General features: G+C 37.5%; 3 protein-coding genes across 4 annotated transcripts in view; 2 read left to right on the forward strand and 1 right to left on the reverse strand.

Annotated features, from left to right (window-relative positions):
• The first annotated feature begins 3,659 nt into the window (after positions 1-3,659).
• Positions 3,660-7,046, forward strand: LOC108135947 (pickpocket protein 28). The gene is made up of 5 exons (XM_017256902.2): positions 3,660-4,156; positions 4,800-5,103; positions 5,192-5,340; positions 5,932-6,746; positions 6,805-7,046. The coding sequence occupies exons 1-5, from the start codon at positions 3,960-3,962 to the stop codon at positions 7,044-7,046; spliced, it is 1,707 nt and encodes a 568-aa protein (XP_017112391.1). The 5' UTR covers positions 3,660-3,959.
• Positions 6,983-8,834, reverse strand: LOC108135946 (nucleolar complex protein 4 homolog). 2 transcript variants are annotated; one of them, XM_017256900.2, is made up of 4 exons: positions 8,610-8,834; positions 7,848-8,541; positions 7,253-7,785; positions 6,983-7,189 (listed from the first exon to the last, which is right to left on the reverse strand). In XM_017256900.2, exons 1-4 carry the CDS (start codon positions 8,745-8,747, stop codon positions 7,073-7,075), a joined length of 1,482 nt encoding a protein of 493 aa, XP_017112389.1. In that variant the 5' UTR covers positions 8,748-8,834; the 3' UTR covers positions 6,983-7,072. The 2 variants fall into 2 exon arrangements, with proteins under 2 accessions (XP_017112389.1, XP_017112388.1); XM_017256899.2 differs by having other exon boundaries at positions 7,848-8,544.
• Positions 8,835-10,710: 1,876 nt separating this feature from the next.
• LOC108135937 (allatostatin-A receptor) overlaps positions 10,711-25,852 on the forward strand; it is a 91,625-nt gene continuing 76,483 nt past the window's right edge. Inside the window, exon 1 of the mRNA XM_017256885.2 lies at positions 10,711-11,077. The gene's annotated coding sequence lies outside the window, so the exon portion shown is untranslated. The remainder of the gene's footprint in view (positions 11,078-25,852) is intronic.

Genomic DNA, 25,852 nt, shown 5'->3' on the forward strand with positions numbered 1-25,852 from the left:
CAAATAAAACTGATTCGAATGATCATATTACTGGCATAGCTCATGATATTATGGATGATTTTATCCAAGTTTCAGGGCCACGTCATTAATCCCAACAGAAACCCCCACACCCTTGAATTATTTATTTGTTTCATTATCTGTTCGGGATAACAATCTATTGTTCAGAAGTAAGACTCACGCTATTTATTGAAAGCCTGGAAACATGGTTGTAATCGCTGTTTAAATGACAAAGCTCCTATTTAAAGCGTCTGCCCTCCCAGAAAATAGCAGCAATATTATCGTATAATAACAAAAAGGGCGGAGAAAGCGGAGTGAAAGCGAAAAAAGGGCAGAAGGAGCGGCGCATTGAAGCGAACGCATATCTATCATTAATATCGCTGCAGTCAGCTGCTGTTGTGCTCAAAAAAAAAAGAAAAAGGGAAGCAAAAAATGGGAAACAGGAGCGTGGGACCAAACTGAACTAAAATACACTATGTCACAACATAAAACTCTTAAGGAAAGTATTAGACTGATTTGTTTTTTTTTTTACATGCGTTTTAAGGCTTAAAACAAAGTTACAAGGCAGTTGACCATAAGTATCACAAGTATCAGTATCTTAAAAAGTTATAATACGTAAATATTTGAAATTTAATTACTTCAGTCTTTACAAATAGTAATGTACAATTGGTTTTTGTTTAATTTTATGTAAATATATTGTTTTTTAAACTATAGAGCAGATTGGTAATACCCTTGGAAAATAGGAAAAATGGCGGTGGAGAAGAAGAACGTCGCTACACACACACATACATGGGCGGCCATGAATGCTAACACACACCACGTCACCACACACTAACACACACACACAGAAACACCATTGTGTGGAAAACCCAGTGCATTTTCTGCATTTTCCGCAGCAGCAGCAGCGGCGGGAAAAGCTGTGGCAGTAACTGACTGCTGAACTACTGCCAACTGCAATTAATCATTTTTCTATCATTTTCAGATTTTTTACTCACACACATAGTGCCTGGATATTTATGTATATATGTGTATGTATATGTACATATATGCATGGGTAAGTTATGATTTTTCACGATGCTGTTCGACGATTTCGTTTAACCCACCCCCTCACCTCTCACCCAGTTTTGGAAAATGTATCTTTCGGAAAAGGATCAACATATTAAACAACTTTAATATTTCTAAATAATTAATAAATATTTAATTAAGCGCTTTTCTTCTTCTGGTAGCTACATCTTAAATCTATAGATATCCAAATGTTTTCAAACTGTTTTTATTTCGTACTACAACAGTTTTACAATCGTTAAAAAAAAAGCAAAATGTTTATTCTTGTCAATAAATTCATGAATAAGTAGAAGCACTTTGACACTTCTCCGGCCTATTAGTACACCAAAAAAAAAAACGGAAAGTTTCGATTAAATAGGTGTTTCTTACAAATAAATTACAGAAAGTATTTAAGTATGAGTATTAATTCAATAAGAAATAAATAATAATAATAACTGCTTTTATTTTTAGTTCAATTAGCCCTATTTTTGAACCACATAAGTTTTGTTTTGAAACTTTCGTGGTATTAGTTAAATACAGACATTTTTCATACCCAATAGTTTAAAAATTCATGTAACAATAGTTTAGTTTCTATGACCATTTTTGTTTAGGTGTAGGTATTTGGCAAACATACAGGCAGCACAGTGATGTGTGCCTATGCTGCACACCCGTACATATGCACAGAGACATCTGTCTGCTATTAGCCGCCGTAAATTGCATCGTCGCCAACGGCCTAAGCGATTTCTAATGGCGGAGCTCAGCGGGCGGCTACAAACACCTTCACCAATCTCTTCTGCTCTTCTGCTAGACATGAATAGCTGCCCCACCAACTACACTGGAAACAAATCACCTAGCTCAAGCTGAAGGTATCGCGAAAGATGATTTTGATTGTAATACACAATATTAAGATGATTTCAGTTATATTACAATTTAAATAAGTAGTGTAAATTTGTTTAGGCTGTAGTGACTAGAAATTCTGTTCTTAATTAAATTTTGAAAATGAATTAAAGTATTTTTTAAAATAACTTATTTCGAAAACAAAAAAAAAAAGCTTGAAATAAATTATGTTATTATATAACTTATATATTTAAATTACTCATTTTTAATACCAAATATTTTTGGTTTTAAGTCTTTGATAGATACAAAATGCTCGAAATAAATTATACTATTTTATAACTGATAATAATTATTTTTATCTGCCTTATATTATTTTCTTAAAAATTTTCTGCGAAATAGTGACTCTTGGTTTATATAGAGTTTTAAGATTAAACACACATACTGTCCCTTTTTCGCCCAGTGTCCCTTCGCAGATCCTTTGGTGCATGTGTATGTGCACCAGGCTGGTCATACATATGTATGTACATAGATTAGGTCAATTTGCTGGTAACTTTTGATGATGCCCCGCCAGAGGAGTCCAAATCGCAGGCCAAGTCGCAGACGAAGGGAAACTTTCGGCCTGGTCACTCATTGATGCGGATACATCCGGTGGTTTGGTGGGTGGCGGGTGGTAGGTGGTAGGTGGTTCGAAGGGCATCGCACATCAACTGCTAACAAGTCAACAAGACCCGCTCGGTTCAGTTTAGTTCAGTTCAGTTGGGCATTCGCATTCGCATTCGCAATCGCAATCGCATTCCCACTCTCGAATCCCAGGGGACATTTGGTCAGCTCGGTCAGGTTAAGTGTTTTATGAACTTGTTTCAATGGAGTCGAGTCGACTGGACCAGGACTCCCAAATCCTCGTACAAAGTGCGTGTGTGCGTGTGAGCGTGTGTGCAGGTGTGCCATGTGGTGACATGTGGTGTGTCCAGAAAGAGGAGCAGGAGCAGGAGCAGCAGCAGGATCCAAAGTCCTCTAGTCTGTTGCCATTGAAGCTTTTAATTTGATTTTCGTTCAAGTGTCGTTTTCTGTGGTTCTCTCTCTATCTCCATCTCCATCTCTGTCTCCGGCCCACTGGCCATCTCTTTTTCCAGCACCGCCTGCCATCTCTTTCTGCGCCGCTTGTGCGTTTGACCCATGTTGATTGTAGCAAACTTGAGCCTTTGGCCAGACTCGAACTTCTACTCCACTTTTTGACCGGGATTTCACTTGGGTTCCTGCTCCTGCTCCTGCTCCTGTTTCGGTTGAGGTCTTCGTTTCTGATTCTCCTAATGAGGCATTCCTTTGCATCCTTGCAATCCTCTAATTAAAGGCATCGATGGGGTTTCGGTATGTAAAGTCGGTTGCCAACCATTCGAAATGGTGAGAAAAAGTTTAGATTATTATTTAATAGGAGCATACAAATGTTTGTGAATTTATATTCAATAAAAACAATTAAAAGCAGTATGTCTTTTTGTGATATAAATGTTGTACGTTAAACAGAACAAAAGCTTTTTTTCAGAATTTATAACTTATTTTGTTATTTTTCTAATTATTGTAAAACCCTTTAATTTATTAAATATGCTTAAGACAATCTAAAACAATTTGTGAAATAAAAATGAAATGCACTTAATCTTTGCATTACAAAATTAAATTATAGGTATGCAAAAGAGCTATTTAGCTCACATATTTCAATATTTTTATGCAGACTTAGCCATTTAAGATTCTGACATGAGTAAATAAACAACAGAAAAAGACAGACTTGATTTGTATAGATTTATATTTTGTAAGCTAATACTAAAATCAAATAAGAAGTTCAAATAAATATTTAAAATAACCACGAAAGAGACTCAATTACCTTAACTTAAATTACCCCAACTTAACTCTATGTGAACGTTCACTCAATTCAAATGCAAAGCTCAAAAACCACAACAATTCAGATGGAAAGTGTCTACGCAGTGAAGTAAGTGACATTAAACAAACAAATTATTTCATTTGCAAATTGGAAATGGCTATGGATAAACATAAGTAGTTCTGGTTGCAATTTAGTGCGGTTTCAGCCGAAGATGCGAGTGCCACGTAAACGCCGACACGCTCTGTTTTGGAGCCAACAAAATCGGCCAAAGCCTCAGCCAACAAATTACCGCATTTCGCTGGCCACTTGGCGGCGAATCCTGTCCAGAAACACGGATGAGTTCTGTCGCAGTACCACAATTCATGGCTTGAAGTATATTAACAACCGAAAACTGCGGAACATTGATAGGTAAGAGGGGAAACTATTAGCAAAATCAATTGATTACTAATCTCATATACTTTTTAATTCATAAGCCTTAGAAACCTTTTATATTACTTAAGCTTATTACATTTTAAAACTATTGCAACATTGATTTATTGAACTATTTAAGAAAGGCATTATTAAAATCAATTGATTAAAAATCTCATCTACTTTTAGTTTTATAAACCTTAAGAAACTACATATTAATATTACTAAAGCTAAATATATTTAAAAACTAATTTTAAGGTTTTAAAGCACCTACATATTTCAAATAATTGTAGAAAATAATTTTCAAAAACTTAAAGAAAATAACCTAATGTTTAGTATTTGTTTTATGAAAGTATAAACAAAAAAATTTCCTTAAAAGTAGTCTTGATAGTAACTTACATAAACTACCCAGCTACTATTTTCATGATTACAATAAATCTACGTAAAATGTTGTTGTTAAGATATAATACAGCTGTTTAGTAAGTATTATATGTATGACGTAAATTTGAAATACTGATTTACTATTCACAACTTTAGTTAAATACAATACATAATATTACATTTTCTCTCCTACCCTTATACTAATATTTAATAATTATTCACTCTGATTTAAGCAAAACTTAATGATAACTTTTATTCAAAGGCTATTCTTCGGCATAGCCCTGTTGGTGGTGCTCTCCTGCGCCATTTACCTGATACAGGACGCCTTCGATAAATGGAACACCACGCCGGTGATAGTGGGCATCGATCCAGAGCTGACTTCCATTACCAACGAGCCCTTTCCGGCGGTCACCATCTGCAATTTAAACCAGGCTCTGGCCCAAAAGGTCCAACTCTTGGCCAACGATTCCACGGAGCTTGCCATGCTGCAGTTGCTCTGTCGGCGCAAGGTGGATGTCCAAGTGGTCAACGGAAATGCTTGCAACTGGGAGGAGTTTATAATCAATGTGAGTAATGTTTCAAAATCGCTTTGGGTTTTATATACTCATGCTTCCATAGTCATTGAATAAGGAATTTGTTTGCTTTCAATAACAGATTTCGCAGCCCTGCAAGTCAATGGTGATTAACTGCCGTTTTGGCGCCGATGACTACGAATGTGGGCGTTTGTTCCACCCAATTGTGACCGATGAAGGTCTATGTTGTGTTTTCAATATGCTGCATCCGAGGTTTATGTACCGAAAAAGGTAGGGAAGCACTATTTTAACTTTTGGGTTTGGAATAGGGATTTTCCATTTCTTATTTCTTTCGAAACCAATGGAAAAAGCTTTTGAAAATGTGGTTGGCAAAGCACAGCTTTCGGTTCGAACCTTTCCTAAAAAAAGTATGACAAGTTGTCGGTTTACAATTTAACCAATTGTGAAACCCTAAAAAAACTGGTAAAACTCGGTTGAAGACAAGTTAAAAGCTTTATTTAACAGCACAACCTAAGACCTATATAAGTTTACCCTTTCAAATTACAAATAAAAACTTTCCGATAGCTTCTAAAATAGTGGTTCGATTTGGAAAATATTGAATGTATAGATAGATATTGAACGAATGAAACTATACAGCACAACACCCAGAATGACATGCCAGGGATTTGCAATTTGTGGGCATTAGAGTGGGCCTGGCCATCTAGAATCTGCAAGTGAAAGCCCAAATCTCTGGATTTAATAGTGATCGAGTTATTGACATTCAACGGACAGACAGTCAATAGAAATTTCCTTCTGTTTGTTACATACTCTCTGCGCTTCGAGTAAACATTCTTAATATTTCGCTAACCTTTTCGTTGGAAGCGTTCCCTACTCGCACCGCAACATAAGCCTGCCCGCGGGCTTCCAGTCGGTCAACTGGCACGCGGAGTCGGGCTACCGCAAGCGGGGCACCCAGCAGCAGCAGCAGCAGCAGGAGGAGGATGTGGACAGTCCGGTGCATCCACGACGAGCGCAGGGCACTGGCGAATCGCTGGGACTGTCGCTCACGCTGGACGTGCAGGCGGATGCCTACTACTGCTCCTCGTCCAGCAGCATTGGCTTCAAGGTCGCCCTGCACAGTCCCAATGAGGCGCCCAATGTGCGCGAGACCGGCGTGCTGCTGGCGCCCGGGATGGAGACCAAACTGCGCATAGATCCGGCCAAAATCCTGACCGAGAAGCACCTGCGCCATGTGCGGCGGCAGAGCAGGCGGTGCTTGTTCCGCAACGAGCTGAGGCTGCGCTGGTTTGCCCACTACACTCAGCGAAACTGCGTGGCCGAGTGCCTGTCGGGCTGGCTAATGCGCCACTGCGGCTGCGTGGCCTTCTACATGCCGCGGTTGAGCGGCAACGACACCGTCTGCTCGCTGCGCCAGCGGGACTGCGTGGAGCTGATCCGGTTCAGGACCATTGTGGCCATGGAGTCGTGTCTGGAGGAGTGCCTGCCCTCGTGCTTCGACCTGAGCTTCAGCGGCATCGCCTACTCCACGCGGATATCGCGAATGCCATTGCACTTCGGCTGGAACTTCACCGACGCGTATGTGGAGCGCAGCGTGGCCGTGGTGAACATGTACTTCGTGGATCCCACCTTCAGGGCCCACAAGCAGACCGAGTTCATTGGCTTCTCCGACTTCCTGTGTGAGTCAAGGTCTGCCTACTCAAAGACTTACCCAAACTTAGCCACTCTCGCTTGCAGCCTGCGTGGGCGGACTCATGGGCCTGTTCCTGGGCTTCAGCTGCCTCTCCATTGCCGAGTGCGTGTACTTTGCCCTCATACGTCCCTGCCGCACTTGCTCGGAGATGCGACAGCTCAGCCAGCAGCAGCAGGATGCGAACCCAAAGGAGGTGCAAATCAGACACATTTCACCGGCCAATTGGTTTCGGGCCGAACTGGCCCATCATCAGCAGCCGCACAGGCAGCACTTTAATCCAGCTTAAACTATGTCAGGCACAATAACACTAATCTAGACGAGCTCCCAGTACTTGGTGACGAACTCGTTTTTGGGCAGGGCCAAGTTGGCGGGACGCTCGTAGTTCAGGGCAAACTGCTTGGCCTTCGATTGCAATTCGTCGTCGAACACCTGGAGGCAAACGAAATTGTTATTTCGCCCTAATAAAGAGTGTCTTCGAAAGACCAAGCTTACATTGCACTCCTTCCTGTCCAGAAGCGGTGCCAAATCGAACTCCATGATGGGCAGCGACGAGTTGATGAACCGGGCCGCATTGGCCACCTCGGGAATAGCGTGCTTCTGCAGCAGCGTGATCTCCCACAGCGAGCTATTGATGGCCCCCGACTTGACGGGATCCGTTTCGGTTTCGTTGTAGGGATCGCTGACTTCGTCGGCCGACGCGTGACTGGCGCGAATCAGCTTCTGGAGGCCCGTGTGCCTCAACAACAGGTTGCAAACGAAGCGGACCATGATGACGGCATCTTCGGTGGGCGATTGCAGAGCCAAGCGGGCGAGGCGCTTCACAAATGCCGCCACCAGGTTCTCCGGCAGATGGGTGGAGGTGAGGAAGATGTCGGCCAGGTAGAAGAGGCGAGCCTTGTACTTGTTGTAGAACATGCGGGGATAGAACATGTTGTACAGCTTCTCGTACACATCCGGGTAGGTGATGTTCTGCTTTTGCATGAGCGTGAAGATGCCCTGCAGGGCCAGCAATGCAATGGGGCCATCTGAAGAAGAGGTTTATATCATTGCTTTGTAAAGATTTCCCAATGGTATGGTAAATACCCACCAAACTGATGCAGTGAGTCCATGAGAAAGTCGGTCAGCTGTATGGGGTCGTTCAGGTGGTTGATAATGCGTTCCAGTAGCACCACCAGCAATTGGCGGTGCAGCTTCTCATCCACTTCGCTGCTCTTGCTCATTATGGCCAGCCAGAGATCGTTCAATCTAGTCTTATTTGGCTCGTAGTCAAAAGTCTGCGACTTGGCGCCTTCCACATGGTAATCCGCCGTGCTGAGCACTGTTTTTCCCAGATCCAGAAGGTTAACGATCGATAGAAAGTTCATGGCCTTCACGGGCATGTCCTTGAAGTCCTCCTTGGGCACTAGCTTCAGTAGTTGCTTGAGCGTGACCTCCAGGACATCGAGGTTTTTGCAGTATTTTCCATAGTTTGCAAGCGCATTGGTGGGTGTCTCATCGGCATTCAAGAGGGTTTCCAGTATTTCCGTGATTCTGTGCGTGGGCCAACCTTTTTTCGGTGCCAGGGGATGCTTGGCCTCCACTTTGATCAGTTGCATGCACACTTTCACAGCCACCGAGCACTCGGAATCCACTAGAAGATTCTGACTGAGGAGCACCCAAGTTTCCTCGTACAATTTGTGAACTGCGGGGGTACGTTTTTCACTGCGCTTCAGCAGGTTCTTGAATATGACCTCCAGCACGTTCATTACTTCGCCAGCTGGCACACCATTTTCGGGGCTATCCTTCTTCGGTGTAATAAGTTGAAGTTTAGTCATATTTTGTCAGTTATTTAATAAATTAAGCGACTTACCAACAGTCGAACGAACCCCTCGAGCGCTTTGGTGTCCACATTAGTGGCATTTAGCAGGGAATTCGCCTTGGACTGCAGTCGCATTTTGGCCAAGGGCTCGCCCATGTCCTCGTCCTTCTTTCCAGCCAATCTCTTCATTTGTAAGCCTCTTAAAGTGGTTTAAAATAGTTCTATGGCAAAGCAAAACATAAACTAAACGAAAACATGCGGCGTGCTCTGGGGGAGTTGCCAGATCAATGGGAAATGGTTGTTCAGGCATTGCCATCTCGTAGAACTATCGCACTCCGTATGTTTATCGTAGTTTAACTTTTAATTTTATCGTAATTAGAAATACAAATATTACAACAAAATATTGTTAGCTAAAACAATTCTAAAAATATCTAATTTAACAACAAACGATACATCGATAGATTTGGTTTTCGACGAATTTGGGAAATGGTATAACCGTGGGTGCTAGAATACCAACAAACTGTTAAGCTTAACTTTAACATTTGTAATATAAATATATATATTAAAAATAATTTTATTAAATAATATAAGTAATATATATTATAATTGCTTTCAAATACTTAGATATCATACGATAAAATATGTTCTACGCAAAACAAGTTTTTAATTATATATTAACAAGTTTTTTTTTTGCTTTTACAAGAAAGAAACAAATTTAATTATTTAATTTAAATTTTTGTGAATTTTTAAGTAAAAGCTACTTATAGAAGGTTTTAATTTATTTAAAATCGTAGACTTGGTATTTTTACCGCCCTTGCTAAGGTCACATTATTAGAGCGGACTTATCGATAAGAGTGTCAGCTCTACCGCGGCAAATTTTGAATTTCCTTATCTAAATTGTAATAAATTTACTATTAATTTGTTTTATTTATTTTTTTAACAAAGATACAGTAAGCAAAATTGAACACTAGCTGATGTCATAAAATAGCAAACATTTTAAATCTCTATGGCCACTTTCGATTTCATTCATAAAAAATGCCACTCAAATTGAGACTTCACTCAACCTCAACCATCCGGCATACTTTGAGTTCGGGTTTTCTGCTTCTGCGCTCAATTTCGCTTTGTTTACAAATATTTTTATTCCCTTTGGGAATTTGCATGCGCGCCTGTTGCGTTCTTTTTGCTACCGATAAGAAAATATTTAAAGGTAATTGTGGCATTTGTGTAAAGTGAACTGAAAATAATTAAAGAGACAATGCTAATATTCAAAGCAGTCACGAAATTTTTTTCTAATTACTAACCAATTTATATAAAAATAGGTTTATGTTAATTTGTTGTAAAACAACTTTGAAAAATTTGTTAATTATGTGATACAATTTTCCATGTGATGTTATAAAATATTTAAGATAAAATATGTAACAAGTCATTTTCATTCCATCTTTTTATTTGCAGTGTATGGTAGATTAGGACTCGTTTATTAGAAGTCGTCATAAAAAAAGCTTATCAAGTCAGCTTTGAAATTTTCCAATTAAAAAAACCAGAACAGTTTAAAATGTTCTGCCCACCAATTCAAGTCTATAATAATAAATGTTGCGCTTTAAATATTAAAGGCATATATATAGTTTAAGGAAAATCGCCAATTTAAAGCATTAATATCTATTTTTATTATTTTTATAGGTAAGAAAAAACAATTTTTTGTGTGTCTGTTCATAGGAATATGAGTGCTATTAATTAAAAAAAATTAAAAATATTTTTGCATATAACATTATTTGCTTGCGGTTGAATAATGTTATTTTAAATGAAACAAATACAGTTCACAGCATTAAATTAAATGTTTCAGTAATATTTTAAGTGTTTTTCTTGATTAGAAAACCAAGAAAATATATTTGTGTATAACGTTTTTTGTTTGGGATTGAATAATAATGTCTATATCTTGTGCGGTTGAATAATTTAATTGTTAATAAAACAAATATATTTTGCATCATTTAGTCAAATGTCTTAGTAATATTTTGAGTGCTTTTCGCAGACGGCAAATCGCTCGAGTCGAGGCGCATCCTTCGGATCCTTCGAATCCTTCGGCTCGGCCGTGTGTTTTGGTTTGTGCCCACTTGGCGACTGTTTCGCTTTGGATGGCGCGTAGTTCGCTGGCGAATGTCCTGACCGACGGTTGTGTGGCGGACCAAAAAAAAGGACCAACTCGGGCTGAAACCAAGAAATAATTTCAATCCGAACCAATTTCAGTTCGAAATAGGTACTTTTTCCAAAGTGTCTAAAACAGTTAACATTTTTTCTTTATTTTTGAATGTGTCTCACGAAAATAATCACAATTTATCGCTTCAATATAAACCAACTATAGGAAAAACTAATTTTCAAAACAGATTTAAAGTGCAAGCGAAAGCGAAACCGTTTGAAAAATTGTTTTTTCGTGCCAAAGTTTTTCCACGTGTTTTGTTCCAGTTTCTCGTTATATATTTTTTTTAAGTTTTCCGCTGTCCAGCGACTCTAAGAAATCAAATCAGGTGAGTGAAAGCTTCTGGTGGCGGAAATTGAGTCAAGAAGCCGGTAATTGAATTAAAACCAGTCTGAATATTGAAGGAACGTTTAATTGGCCTAGGGATTTTCGCACTTTTCCTTCTAATGAACATCCACATCCGGAGCGGCTTTTGTTTCGGCCCATGATTAATGAAACTTAAAAGGATGCAAAGGGACAGGTGAAAGTGACACGTGGGATTCACAAGAAGACAAGATTCATTGAAGACATTGCAGCTGTGCATAAAAAAGTTGCCAATGGAGTGTTCCATTTTTAGATTTTTTTTTTTTGTGCTTTTCATTACTTTTTGGCGAAATTCTAAAAAATTTTAAATCCGTTTTGAGAGTTCTGTAAAATTAAAAAAACGGAAAAACGTTTAGAAAAATGTGGGCAAAACAGAGACATGTTAAACTGATTTTTGAGTAAAAAAAAACAAAAAGCCACTCAACTAAAGAATAAGTTGAAAGGTAATTCAAAAAATGAATAATTTTAAAATGCCTGAAAAAAATGTGCAATAAATATTCAAGCTTAGATATATTTTTAAAGGTAATTCAAAATCATAATAAACCCAATGCTTTAAAAGTGATTGAGTTTAAAAAAAATAAATCGCATGCCACTCAACTAGATATTAAGTTAATAACTTGTTTAATTTTATTAAATGTAATTAAAAAAATACACAATTGTAAAATGCGTGGAATAGTATATGCAAATTCAGTTTTATTAGCTTGACACTGGAAAATCCACTGCAGTTAATTTTAATTCAATTGCTTTTCGTGACAAAGTTGCACTCGCCACTTAACTCGCTAATCAGATATCCCTGCTGTTGGGGGTGTGGCTCAGTGCATCCGCTTAATCCGAAACCAAATCCAAATCAAAATCAAAATCCAGGTGACATCTGGCTTTAACACGCGATGCGCCACATGCCACATGCGACATGCATTTAATTTCAATTTTAGCTGACCGCCCAATTTACACATTTAATGTGTGTAATTTGCAGCTAAATTTAATTGGCCTAATTAGGTGCGACATGGCCGTGAATCTCGTGGGTTTTGGGGGGGAGAGGGGATGGGGGTATTGTAAGCCATTAAGTGTTTGGCAAAGGACCTCTCTCAAAGCAAACGGCGGAGGCGTCAATTCGGGCGAAATCAACTGAAATAATTGCGACCCTCAATTGTCAAATTTCGATTGTTCTGACCTTAAGCATTTCTCAAAATTGCAACACTCTCTGAAACTTTGTATATAATGCGGGAAGCTGGGTTTTAAAACCGAAATATAATCAACAAATAATTTTTAAATAACACATAATTTATCTCCGATTTAATGTCTCAAAATCGTGTTCCACGGAATCCAAACAAAAGACGATTTAAAAAAAAAAAATAAATAATTAAATCTGCATAAAAAAAATATTACAATTAGGGGAGGAGAGTTTTAGCTAATATAAAACTTTAAAAAATTTTTAAATATTTATTTTTTTTTTAATGTTGCATATTTTGTAAAACCTCCCATCAGTATTAAAAAAAAATTCGGCTTTGCCAAGAGACTTTTAAGAAAAATATTTTCTCGTTTTGTATTTTATATTTTCTTCATATAAAAAAAAAGAGTTTTTGACGGTTTTGGGTAGTTTTAAGGTATTTAATGATATCGGTATGGCCCTTTCCATTTCTTAGAGGACCTTGGCAACCCTAAACAAATCCAAGAGGCCTAGACGTAGAGATTTCATAGGCTGAATTCTTTTTAAAGCGCAAAAGAATGGTGCAAAAAGTTTGCCATAATATTTTAACAAGAATTTAACGCTGCAGGCAAGGACAAGGCACACAAGTCCTGAAGTCCTGCATATCCACCCCCTAAGCCCCTGCAAACCCCTGCAAACCCTCTTTTCGCCCAGCAAACATTGTCCAAGAGACAGAGATGTGGCATTAAAAATGAAAAAGCAACTCAAAATTCTCTGCCTCGCAAATGGGAACGCAGCAGTAAAAATACCAAAACGCATAGTCACAAGAAAAGCCAAAGAAAAGTGGGTGGAAAAGTGGGGGGAAAAGCTGGGTTAGATGTAACTGAAACCTTTTGGACATTTTCCCTTTTTTTCCAAGGGGTCCAGACCTCAACTCATCTGAGGCATGCAAAATGAACCATAAAGTGCAGTCAGTCAAGATGTTTTCAAGCCCTTTTCCCCCTTTCCACCCCCCCTTCAACCACCCCTTCTGCACCGCCCCTGAACTGATAAGCACTTGACTCGAAGGCTTTGACCACCACAATGGGCCCCCTTTTCCTTTTGCTCCAAATTAAAGCCGGCTTCATAAAGTCGGACTCTCATATCTCCACTCGCAAATGGTCCCTCTCTGCGGGCAAATATTTCGAAATGATGTTACATTTGAGGTGCAATTTCGCCAGATAGAAGCAGCCACAGTTTCAGCCTCTGCCGAGGACAATTGGACAATTGGAACGTTAAAGGTGAAATGCGGACCAGTTTTTGGAATTAAGAGCCATTTACCAATGTTAAGAAGATATTTCACGCATGTCCAAAAGCCATATGCAGTGAACATTGTAAATTACTGCACTGATAAAAAATGGAATGGTCCAAATAAATATCATACTATTGAAATTCATATGTTATTTTTTATTTAAATTAAGTCATTAAATGCAATTCATAATCCGAAAAATATTTAAATTGAAAACAAACTACTACTAGCTATTTTTTTTTACCAGTAAGGAATTGCTTTTAAGCTGTAGCTACGATATAATTTATCTTGAAAAGAAATGTTACAATTATATTATTTTAAATTAATTTCTTACTTGAATGAAATTAAATTAGCTATTTTACATTACAACCAAAAATAATTAGAAAAGTGAATTAAAATAACTTAAAAGAAAACTTTTAGAATTTTGTATTAAGTTTTTAATTTAAGGGAATCTTTTGTAAAATCCAATTTTGTAATTAGCCTTGTAAGCTTATTTTAACAATTTAACAATTTAAATATATTAAATTCAGAAATTTAAAACACAAATTCGAAATTGGATTATATCCCAGGGAAATTTATTAGATTGTTAAATACAATTGGCAGCAACGAATTGCTAGAGTACTCGGAAAAGATCCATTGTTTTGGCCGACTAATCAGTTGAGCCATAAACATTTAGCTGGTTTCATTTGCTCTTAAAAGTCGACTAAATGAAATGCAGCAATTCCGGCAGTTATAATAATGCTTGCCATAAAGCTTAGGAATTACACCTCAGCCAAATGCAAATGTTATTGTGTTGTGTCGCTCGGTCCCCCAGTTTTCTCCGTTTTTATTTTTTGCAGCTTATCCTGCTGCCCCGCCCACTTTTTCACACACTTTGCCGCCCATCTAACCACTCATAAGCTTACTTTACACACACACAGAGACCAAAAGGACAGGGGCAAAACAAGATAAACACGTTTACAAATTTCAGCCATAGCTTTTCTGGCAGGGGGAAAGTCGAGGGGGAGGGGGAAAATGCGGAAAAGCAACAGAGAGCCACACGCGAGTATCATGAAAAATGTATAAAGCGCTGCCACTGGGTTTTCCCAGCCTCCTGTTTTTTTTTTGTCTTCCCATTTTCCTGGTGTGTAAATTTAATTGATTGACATCACTTAAGCGTAAGGACAACAGCCGAAAAAACAGCAGAGGAAAACAGGGCAAAAAACAAGGCGAAAAACAAGGCGGAGGGCTTGTAAACAAATGATTTGCGAATTGCCTGCCAAGCAAAAATGATAATAGAAAAAACCTAAAAACAAAAAACAAACGCACATCTTAATTTGTTTTCAATGCAAATATTTGTCAAAACCGAAAACGTTCTTGTTGACTGTCGTTCCGCCGACTGAATTTGCCACCTAAACCCAGATTAGTTGCCACTTCAAAAGTTAAAAGTGGGCAAAAACAGGACAGGAAACAGGTTTTCATGGAATATTCATTGAAAATAATAATAATTAATTGGCTGAAATTGTGGTTGCTATTGGGCGAATCTATTTACCTACACATAAGCTTGGAAAAATGCGATGGATTTCCGGGAAATGTCTTAGATTTAGCTTTGAAATTTATTTTGGAGTATAACTCCAGAGAGAACCTTCTATAATTTCTTCTTTAAATTTTGAACTCAATAGTCAGGAATTTATTTTAGATGTTGTAGTATTAAATTACCTCAGGTTATCTTAAAGTCAACCCATCCAACTTGACAATAATGAAGACTGCCGTTGCGGTTCACTTAGCCCACGACAAATTCCAGGGAAATAGTTTGGGGAAATGCCTTTGGCAGTCCCTTTAAGGCCAAGTGCCATTCCCTGGAAATAGTTTAGTGGGTCCTTTGGCTGGAAATATGAAATGAAGCAAAGCTGGGCGCTTTTCGAGACGAGAGTGAAATTGCCCTCCTCACAATTAGTTAATTAAGTTAAATTCGCGTTGTCGCTGGCACATCGGGCGTCATCTTGGCTTTGGCTGCTCATCAGGGTTATCAAGATAAAAGCAGCCAGTTTCTTGTTTCTTGTTTCTTGTTTCCAAGAAGTAAATGGATTCGAGGGGCCGTGGAGTTACTTTGAAGTGCTCATCCTCATCCACTCCACACATCTCTGTTTTTGGCGTTTCTGGTGCTACTGGTGTTGTGTGGCTTTTGGCGATTGCTGTTGCATGCTAATCGAGTGCGATTCCAAAAGTGCCTCCGCACTCGTAAATAATTGATTAATAAATTACAAACCGTTTCGCATCTCACACATGCTGTAATTAAAGCCTAATACCATGTATATCGCCTGGCTGAAATCGAAAGTTCGACACTGCATGCATATTTACAATTCAAATTTCGGGGCTTATTTACTTTATATATGGGAATTTGTTTGGCCATATAATAACAAGGCAGCACGTTTTAATTCCCAGGCTTTTTTCCAACATTTTTGTATATTTTACAGCGGATTTCCCTTAAAAATTGAATGAGTGTTTTATTTTTGTGTGTTGCTTTAACGTCATGGGTTTTTAAAAATTTTAATGTTAACGTTAGTAGAGTAATTCTCACTGATAAAAAAAAATGGAAGAGTAGAAATGAATATCTCTGTTGAATTAATAATTATTTAATTAACCTTTTTTTTTATTGCTTGAATTAATTTTAAAATATTTTATTAATGTCCACAATATTAGATTTAATATAGTTCTTATTTAATTTAAATGCATTTTATTTAAGTTAAATATTGATTGTACTTTAAAATTATCGGAAACTAAAATCAATTTCGAAAACAGTCAAATGAAAAAGTTCTAGTTTCATATTCAAAAAATTTAAACCGCAATGGATGAAAATGTAAATTGAGTACAAAATGTGTTTTACTAGTTTATTTTCAAAGAATTTCTAAGCAATATAATGAATTTCGTTATAATAATATAATTTAATTGTTTAATATAAATATAACCTTAAAAGTACAACTCAAACCTAATTTAAGTTCGGAAAAGAGTCAAAATATTTCGAAAATGCCAATGAATTTTCTTTACTTGTTTATTAAGCATGTACAACCAATCATTGAAGATTAGACGGACTTAATCTTGGGCATTCTCTGCTGAAATCAAATTCAAATTCAATACGTAAGTCCAATTCATTTCAATTCCAACACATTCCAATTAGCTGCAATTCATTCTAATTTCAACACAATCTGGCTGCCACTCAGCTGCCATTTCCTACTTACCACTTGCCGCTTTGCCACTCACTTTTCATCCGACCGTGGCCATGAATTTTCCGGCACTGGGGACCCGAAAATATAGTTGCTCCCTTCTCGGCTGTTCATGTCCGTTTTCTGTTTGCCCAATGCGAAATTGCGCACATTCATTTCCGGAATTCTAAGAATTTTCTGCGGCCAGTCAGTGTCCGTCGAGAGATAGAGATCCCTCCCGGTTAACTGGCGGGCCGGAGAACCGGAGAGCCGGAGAACCGGAGAACCGGAGAACCGGAGAACTCTATAAACCGGAGACCCAAAAGCCCGAGAACCCGAAAACACAGCGACAAGAATGTGACTCCATGCGATGGCATGGTGTCGAGGCATCGAGAAATTCCGGGGGCCAGCCGGAAGTCCATGATGTGTAGTTAGCCACTTGGGCACTTAATGAACTTTGCGGCTTTTCTTGGCCAGTTTATTTCGGTTGAAAGGTCAAGCGCGAATTCTGCTCCACAAATCGATGGACTCGAAAGTTGCATTAGTAAAAAGCACGCTCGTAAAATGGGAAATCCATCATCGTTGTCACAGGAGATTTAAAAGCAAAACTTTTGCCACCAAAACTACAGCTGCGGTCATGAAAATAGTAGTTTATTAGCTTGGGGAAATAGCCATCAAATTTAGTTTTGAAGTAACTATTGAACATTTTTAAGACCTCTAAAGTTTGGTTTACTTATTTTAAGGTTTCTGAAAAGAGTCATTGAAATGCCATTATATTTTGTTTTTGTAAAACCTTTAAAGATAAATTGAAAAGTATTTTTCGATCACTTTTCAAACAAATAAAACACATATATTTTTGTACAACATATTATTAATTTCAACTCCTTTTTTGTATTGCAAATACATTTTTAAATCTTCAGATAAAAAAATGACACCTAAAAGCAATTTTTCGCAATCCAAACAAAAAAATTTCAATTTATGTAATTTTGTGAAGGAAAAATGTAAAACCATTGTTTCTCACTTTTAAGCTTCAATCAGGTATTCCATTAAACTTTGTTTTCCCACTCACTTAACTTTGAAAGGTGAAACCAAATCCTGGCTTAAGAGAGGAATTTGTTATGAAAGACAACAGTAGAGCTTTTCTTTTTTCACAAAAAACATTTTCATTGAAAACAAATTACAGTGTGTGGCGTTGTTTCCTATTAATTTTCTTTGTTTTGGAAAAGAGTTGTTTGTTTTTTGTTTTTTTATATTTTTTTTAGGTCCGTTTGATATTATTTACCATTTAAATTCATCGAAAACCTAAAAACTAGAGTCTCTTTTCAATAAAACTTAAATTAAGAACATGATAGCTTACATATTTTTAATGAGCGCTTAAAAGTCATGGAAAACTCCTTCATACTAATTTTTAACAACTTAATTTAAGCACTTTTATCCTCAACTTGATGTGCTGCGAATGTGCGGCTTATATAAAGTTTAATTTAGCCAGCCAACTACGAATTGCTACTCCATCACACATGATTAACCACGACTCAAGATAAGGTTTAGCATCCCCATGTTTGCTTATTAAAATTTATGATCAATGTTCGTCCTTCTTCGTTTTCCCCCTTTCCGTTTTGCGGCTAAAAAGTTTTACAACTTTTGCCGAAAATTATAATTTTTGTGCGCCACCCAAGTAATAAAACTTTTACGCCCGCAAAAGTATGCAATGTGCATGTTACAATAGTCACTGTCAAACATGTCCTTCTCCCTGCATGTGTGTGGGTGTGTGGGTGTGCGTGTGACGAGTCAAATGTCACAAAGGATTGCTGGTTGCTTGAGCAACAACCAGCATAAGTGGGGTAGGAAAAGTGGGGGCGGGGGAAAATGTTGAACAAAAGAATTGTGAAAATATGCCAGCGGGCTAAGCAGCAGCAGCCGCCTCCTATCCTTCGGATGGTGGGCGTGGTCCTGGCATTAAATTATGAAGTCAACAATGCATGTGTCGTGCATGGGCATGTATGTATGTGTGCGGGGGCGGCGGGGGCGTGGCTGGCCCCAACCTAATTGTGGGTGTGTCGTACAACCAAGAACTTGGCTATTTCGGTTACGTTTTTGCGTTCCGCAACGGGAAAACTCTGGGCAAAAACTCTTGCAAAAATGTTTGCCATGCAAAATATATGTACTCGAGCTTGATTTAAATTGCAAATGTTTTTGAATGCGAAAATTATTTAATTTGAATTGTAAGCATATAAAATATATATTTGAATTGGAAATGTGTTTTTGAATGGGCAAATTGTGTAATTACAATTTTATTATCACTACCACCCAAGTTAATTGTCAATAATTTGGTTGTATTTCAAGACTCGTGCCTTAAAATTCTTAAATAAAATGCATAGGAAATTATTGAACATTGAATAATGAAATACTTTTTATTAAAAACTTTAGCTAAAATAAAAGCAAGTGGTAAGCTTAAAGAAATTTATTGCATATAAATTGGTAATACATTTTTGGCTAAGCCCCAGCGAAATCACTTTGCGGAAAACCCCGCGAATAGTTGAATGCCACGCCCCCGCCCCGCCCCGGCCTCTTGTTAAACATAACTCCTGCTTAAATACTAAGTAGTTTTGCCCATGGAGAAGATTAATTTGATTTTATTAATGAAATCATTAGTGGGGCAAAGGTAAAGGAAAGGAAACGGAACGGAACTGAACGGAACGAAAAAGTCCACGAAAAACCCGGGCGGCGCTTGGAGTTAATGTGGCATGTGAATGCCCGTAACTTTCCCCCTATAATTTTCCCTCCGATTTTTCCGGGCTCCAACTTTCCTCACATTCATTCATTTGGAGGGTTTTGCGTGCCGTTTTCATTTTTTTTTGTCATGCCAAACGGCCATTTCATTCATTTTCGGGGGCCTGACCTTCCGACCCGCATGTGTTGACCACTGAGGACGTAACGGTAAACAAATGCACTGAGCGAATTGGAGTAGAACTATACATTTGGTTGGAAAAATATAAGAACTTTAAAATAATATTTAAAAATATTATACATAAATATTTTCCAAGCTTTAAAAATTGCAAAGATTTATTAGAATTTAGTATAAACTACCCACCATAAAAAAGAAATATATATATTGAAATATATTGAACAAGTTTTTTATGTGCAAAATATAAGTTTCTTAAATTGAGTTAGAATTTTGTGAAGCGTTGTAAAAATTATTTTTTTTCTATGTTACAAAACGTAATTGAACGGTTATGTACTATACATAGATGGCCCATTTTTATCAGTGTATTACGGGTCTGCCAACGACAACGGATGTGGTCATTCACACAAATTAAATATTTGCTTACGCTGTTGTAAGTGAAGCGTCATAGCAGGACATCAACGACATGGACGACAAGGACTTTCACTTTTGCTTTCGCTTTCTTCGGCTTCCGAACCATTGCCACTCCCCCACCGCCCACCACCACCCACTTGTATTTTATTCTGCGTTAAATTAATTGAAGCAAATTTCAAGTTCTACCTTCAGCACGAGAAAGACGACCGAATGAAAGGAGACAACAGACAGCTGACAACATGTCTTCCCCCGTCTTAGCCTCTTTCTCCAATTCTCCAATTCTCCCTTTCCCCATTTCTCAATTTCTCCAATTCTCTGGCTGTTGCTTTGCCTCCTTTGATGGACCCGCTGAAAAGGATTCTCCTCTGGGGATTTCTTCGCCTGGCAAATATTCAAAGTGACAGCCAATGAATGGAATTCAATACTCAAAGCCGATTTGAATCTATCAACTAGTTTCTATAAAATGGAACAAGTTTCTGTAAAATGAATACTATATCTATATATTTAAATTGTATCAAATGCTTGAAAGGTGAGAAACGGAGACGAAAGAAGATTAATGAATTACGAAACAGAAAAAAGTTGTTTTCATTGATGTAAAAATCCCATCAGAAGATGGGAAACAAATTATACTAATTCTTTTATTGAAATATCTAGAAAATTTACTATTCATTTTAATAAGTTTGAGATTATAATAAACGTATTAATAATGAACCTTATTAAGCAAAGCAATAATATTAAATAAAAAAATAAAAATATTAAGTATTTGTTGAGGCATTTAAAAGAAAGTGATTTTCTTGTCTTTGATCTGCAATCCCTTTCTAATCACTGGAGTACTCTCCTGTTTAACAACTTACCAACTTGTCCATCAAATAAATGAACTCAATTGAGGCGAATTCTATCACTTGTTATCCCGTCGCACACTCCAATTCATTCAATTTCCTTTCACTTAGTTTTTTTTTCGGGATTTGGTAGGGTCGATTAAACTTTGATCTAAGCGCTTTCGAACTTTTCGGGTTGAATTTTTTTTTTTTTTTTTGGTTTGGCACATTTTTCTTTCAATCGAGTCCAAGCCTAGCGGCCAAACATTTAAATAGATTTTTTTCTTGGTTTTCTTTGCTTTTCTCTGCCGTTGTCATTGAGTGGACACGAAAACCTCAAGGATTCATCAGGAATTTTCTGTTTCTGTTTCTGTTTTTTTGTTGAGGCTCCTTTGTTGCAAAAGGCTTATTGAGGGGGCATGTAAATAGATTGGAACGCAAACAGCGAAATACTTTTGTGTCCTGTTTGTTTGCCACGTGTGTTACCTATAGGCAAACAGATCAATCTATATGTTCTGCGGCCCACTGAAAATCACCCAAGCGCTCATACATATACAAATAGGTACATATATATATACATATCGTCACCCACGCGGATTTGCCATCCATGCGAAACAAATCAAATGTGGCAAAGGCTGTGCGGTATTGAGAAGCGTTGAGGCGCCAAACGTGCTGGCTAAATGTTAGTCCCCCATCCGATAAATAACTAGATAAAGACACCGAAAAACGGTAACGGTAAACGAGCTTTATCTCAGCGCCCCGACCCATTCCCAAAAACGCCCCATTCCAAGGCTGATACTTGTGCAAACACTGGAAAAAATGTGTCTACCTAAAAGGACGTTTTTACAATAAAATCTATTTAAATTCTATTTAACCTCATCATTACATTGAATATTATTAAAAATTTTAGTACAACAAAAAATCGATATCGTCTCGATATATAAAACTGAATACCTTATGATTATCGATAGTTTTGAAATGTTTCTGTTTGAAATACATTTACATTGATTAAAATTATTAGTGTAATAATACTTTTATTAGGTGAGAAATCTCCGTAGTTTCTTGACTTTATTTTTCCAAGTGCAGGACTTCCGCTAAGACAATAACCGATGCTAATGTATTGTACGTGTCAATATGGCCTCGGCTTTTGACTGATATCTGTCGCCAAGAAAAGAGAAATCGGGGAGCATGAGATAGCCAGCTGTCGATTTGTGGCAAATAGCATTTCGTCCTTGTCGCCGCCGAAGTCCTTGCACAATGAGAAATGAAATTGCATAAGCCAACAAGTTGGCACGCCCCCTCGTCAGCAGCGCCCCCCCGTTGCTATCGATTAATCACGGCCTATCGATCGCCACTGGATTGATACTATTTGATGAAAAGACAAATGGCCGACGTCTCGATTGGATTCCCCACACAGCCATAAATCTAGCCAAAGGTTCGATTTGCGAATTTGCTGGCCATAAAAATGGTAAGGGTTACCTAATAACTAATTTTATCGATAAATCAAAGGTGTTTGCCAGAACACGATTTCATATACCTAAATTGAAATATTAATTATTGTTATTAATTAATGAAACCATTAATGAAAACTTAACTAATGACAACGTTTATAACGGGCTCCGATTAGAAAAATATGTATATCGATAGATTTTGGTAATGCAGAATTAAAAGAACTAAATAAACATTTAAAGGTATCCCAGTGTAATACTTTTGTCCAAGTTTAAATTGCTGCAAGCCATTAAAAACTTAAAAAAAAAAACAACTTGAAAACGGATTTAAGACTTAAACATACAGGATTCTATACAGATAAATAAACCACAAACATTAAGAGGTTGATTGCAATGTGGTTTACCAAATTTTAGAAATGTAGAAAAATGTTAGAAAAAATGTACACAAAGTAAAAGACAATATTTGTTAGGAGAAATCTTTTCAAAAAATCTTAATTGAAGACTTCTTTCTTTGTTTTAAAGTGCGAGCTCTTTACCATTTTCATTGGGCTTCAGTAGGCAAGTGTCATGGTGCCACTCTGCCCTCTTTTCCCACCCCCAACCCAACTTAATGTACTCCTTTTTTGTAGCCCCAGCAGCCATCGTAAGCCTAAGTAAGAGATAAGCAAGTACAGCACATAGAGACACGTACATAGGATAGGATAGGAGATATATGTGGTGATATATGGATATAGACACCTACGCAGGCAGGCAAGCATTTATGGGCCTCCCCTATTTTGCATTATCCTTGTGTTTCAATTCACATTTAAATTGAATCAAGGCTCCCTCGCTGTACTATATACACATATATATGTTTGCCATTCTGCCGGGCCATAAGCCTTAATGAACCCGTTCCGGATTTAAGTGACACTTTCTCTATTCCGGATACCCAACCGACCATATAGTATGTATGCTTGATGCAATTTTCATAAAGTTGTCAAAACTTGCTAGCGCCTTTCATTTGTGTTTATTTTTTATGCCGGTTTCATATACTCGCCAAGTTTTTTGGCATATAAAAAGCAAAAGTTTAAACAGTTTACAGCTTACAGCTGGCCTTTGGGGCAATTCGAGAAAAGGAGTTGGTAAAAAAAAAGAAAGGGAGGGTAAAGTGGGTAGAACACAGAAATTTATGTGGCCAACGCCCAGAAGGCGGCAACAGTTGTTGAAGACCGAGGGGCCGAGTATTTGGCCACATCAAGCATACGCACTGTTGGCCGACCCACTTTCCATTCCCTTCGAATGTCAAAAATTAAACGAAGCAATAAATTATGGCTCTGTCAATGTATGCGGGTTCGTCCGGGTGCGTGTGTGTGTGTGGGTGTCTGTGCTTAAATATCCCTTTATATATGCAGATTTACCGAATCTCTTGGCCAGCAAAGGGTTAAGGGTTATCCGATACCCTGCCTTGTGACCCCTGAACTCCGGTTAACTTCGGGTGGTTTAGGTTCGATGAGCGGATTGATTTGCCAATTCAGAGTTGTGGGCGAATGCGTGGACATCAATCATTGGGACAGGTTTTCTCTGTTCCAGACTGTGTCGTTAGCAGACCCTTAAAAGGGTCCTTAAATTCCCAAACAACTTGCCACAGAAACTGTCCCACAAAAATGTGTTGTTTTGTTAAATGAGTTCAATGCTAGGGAAACTGATTTTAGGAAATTTAAATTTAAATGCTCTGCTATCCATTTTCATTTATGATTAGTAACTTATTAAACTAGCTTTTTACCAGAGAATTAATTCAACTTTTTATGAACTTAGTTTGGGCCTGTTATAATCTATATATTATTCATGAATGTTTTAACTTATTTTAATTAAACTGTTTTGCCTTCTTTTTAAGTTCTTTTAATGTATTATTATTAAATTATTTAAAGAGTTTTTACCAGATAACTCATTGAGCGTTTTAAGAAGTTAGTTTTGTTGTACATTTTAATTTATTCATCTTTTGATGTATTACTAATTGACTTCTTAATAAAGTTTAAAAATGTCAATAATTCTAATACTTTGTTGCAAGACATCTTATTATATTGTTCTTACAAAAACCTTTTATTTTTAATTTAAAGTTAAGTCGGTACAAATGTATAGATTGCCGATTCTTAAGGTATTTCCCCATCGTTACTTAGCCCGAAGAATTTTTGGTCAAACGATTTCCTTTTTTCTGGAATTCGATTTCCCCGATTTGCAACTATTTGGAAACTGTGAAGAATGAGAGCTGCACACTTTTGATAGTTTTGATAAATGGGTGGGAATGTTGAGGACTTCACCGTCCTTTGCCCATTTGTTAAAGTGGGTTTGGGTTGACAAATTTCAGCTTGTTCAAAGGATTTGCCTTGATTAAATATTTGTCATAGATGCTTTAAGTGCACTGCCAATAAGGGCGGTGCTTTCCCCCTTCCTTTTATCAGACACACACTCGTGTTTGTCCTTATGTTAATGTCTTCATTTTGTCCCCAATTTCCCCCCTCTCCCCACCCCGTATTCAAAACATAACTCGGTCTTGTTTAATGCGCATATTTATTCCACTGCCTCGTTTTGTTGTTTTTTCGGATTCTCATTTTTATTTTGTCGTGTATTAAGTTAATTAATGCGAGGCATAAGCCGTCGCTGCTGCCATTTAGCTCGTCGTCCTTGTTGTCCTTCGTCAAGTCAATCACATGATAACAGAGCCAACAAACATTTCTAATGTTTTCCCAACTTTATTTCGGTGCCGTTGTTTTTTCGTTTTAATTAATTTTGCGAGGGATTTGTGTGTGCGGCTTATGAACTTAAAATATTTAACTTCGTTTTCTCTTTTTGACGGCATTACCCAAAATGGGAAAAAAGAACAGCGAAAGACAAAGACAAGGGAGAAATGTGGAAAACAGAAGCTCAAAAATGTCGAACTCAGGTGCTGTGGGTGGCAATTAATTGATGAGAGAAATTTTCTCAAAATATTACTCATGCGACATGTTGAACGATGAGGGATATATTGAATTTGTTTTCTTTTTGACATAAAATATGTAAAGTTTGGTTAGCTTAATGATTAGCTTAAATATTTCGAGTATTTTAAAGGCTTTACAAAGAAGAAAGAATACAAGTATTTTAACAAATTTATTGCAAATTATTAAAGCAATTTAAGAAAATATTAACAGAAACATAAAATGTATGACCTTTAACAGCAACCACTTGTTTTAACCATCTAATTTAGGGTCCTCTGTATCAAAAATAAAAACCACCATGGCAAATTGAAGATTATCCGTGGCTTTTCTGCTTTGCATTTCCTTTCAACTTGTGAGCTTTTCTTCCGCCACCTTACTTTCTCCTCCTTTCTCCGCACTTTGCCACCCAGATTCTTTGCACCCACACACTGACAGCAAATTTATTCCACATATTAAAATGCTGCCACTCAATAAAGCCGAGAATAAAGGCACAAAATATGCAAAAACAAGAGGAATTTCCTGTTTCTTTGGCCAGCAGATATGTTGAGGAAAAACAATAGCAAAATGTAAACAAATCACAATAAATAACA

Source organism: Drosophila elegans, unplaced genomic scaffold (assembly GCF_018152505.1).
Source record: "Drosophila elegans isolate 14027-0461.03 unplaced genomic scaffold, ASM1815250v1 contig_149, whole genome shotgun sequence".
NCBI lineage: Eukaryota > Metazoa > Arthropoda > Insecta > Diptera > Drosophilidae > Drosophila > Drosophila elegans.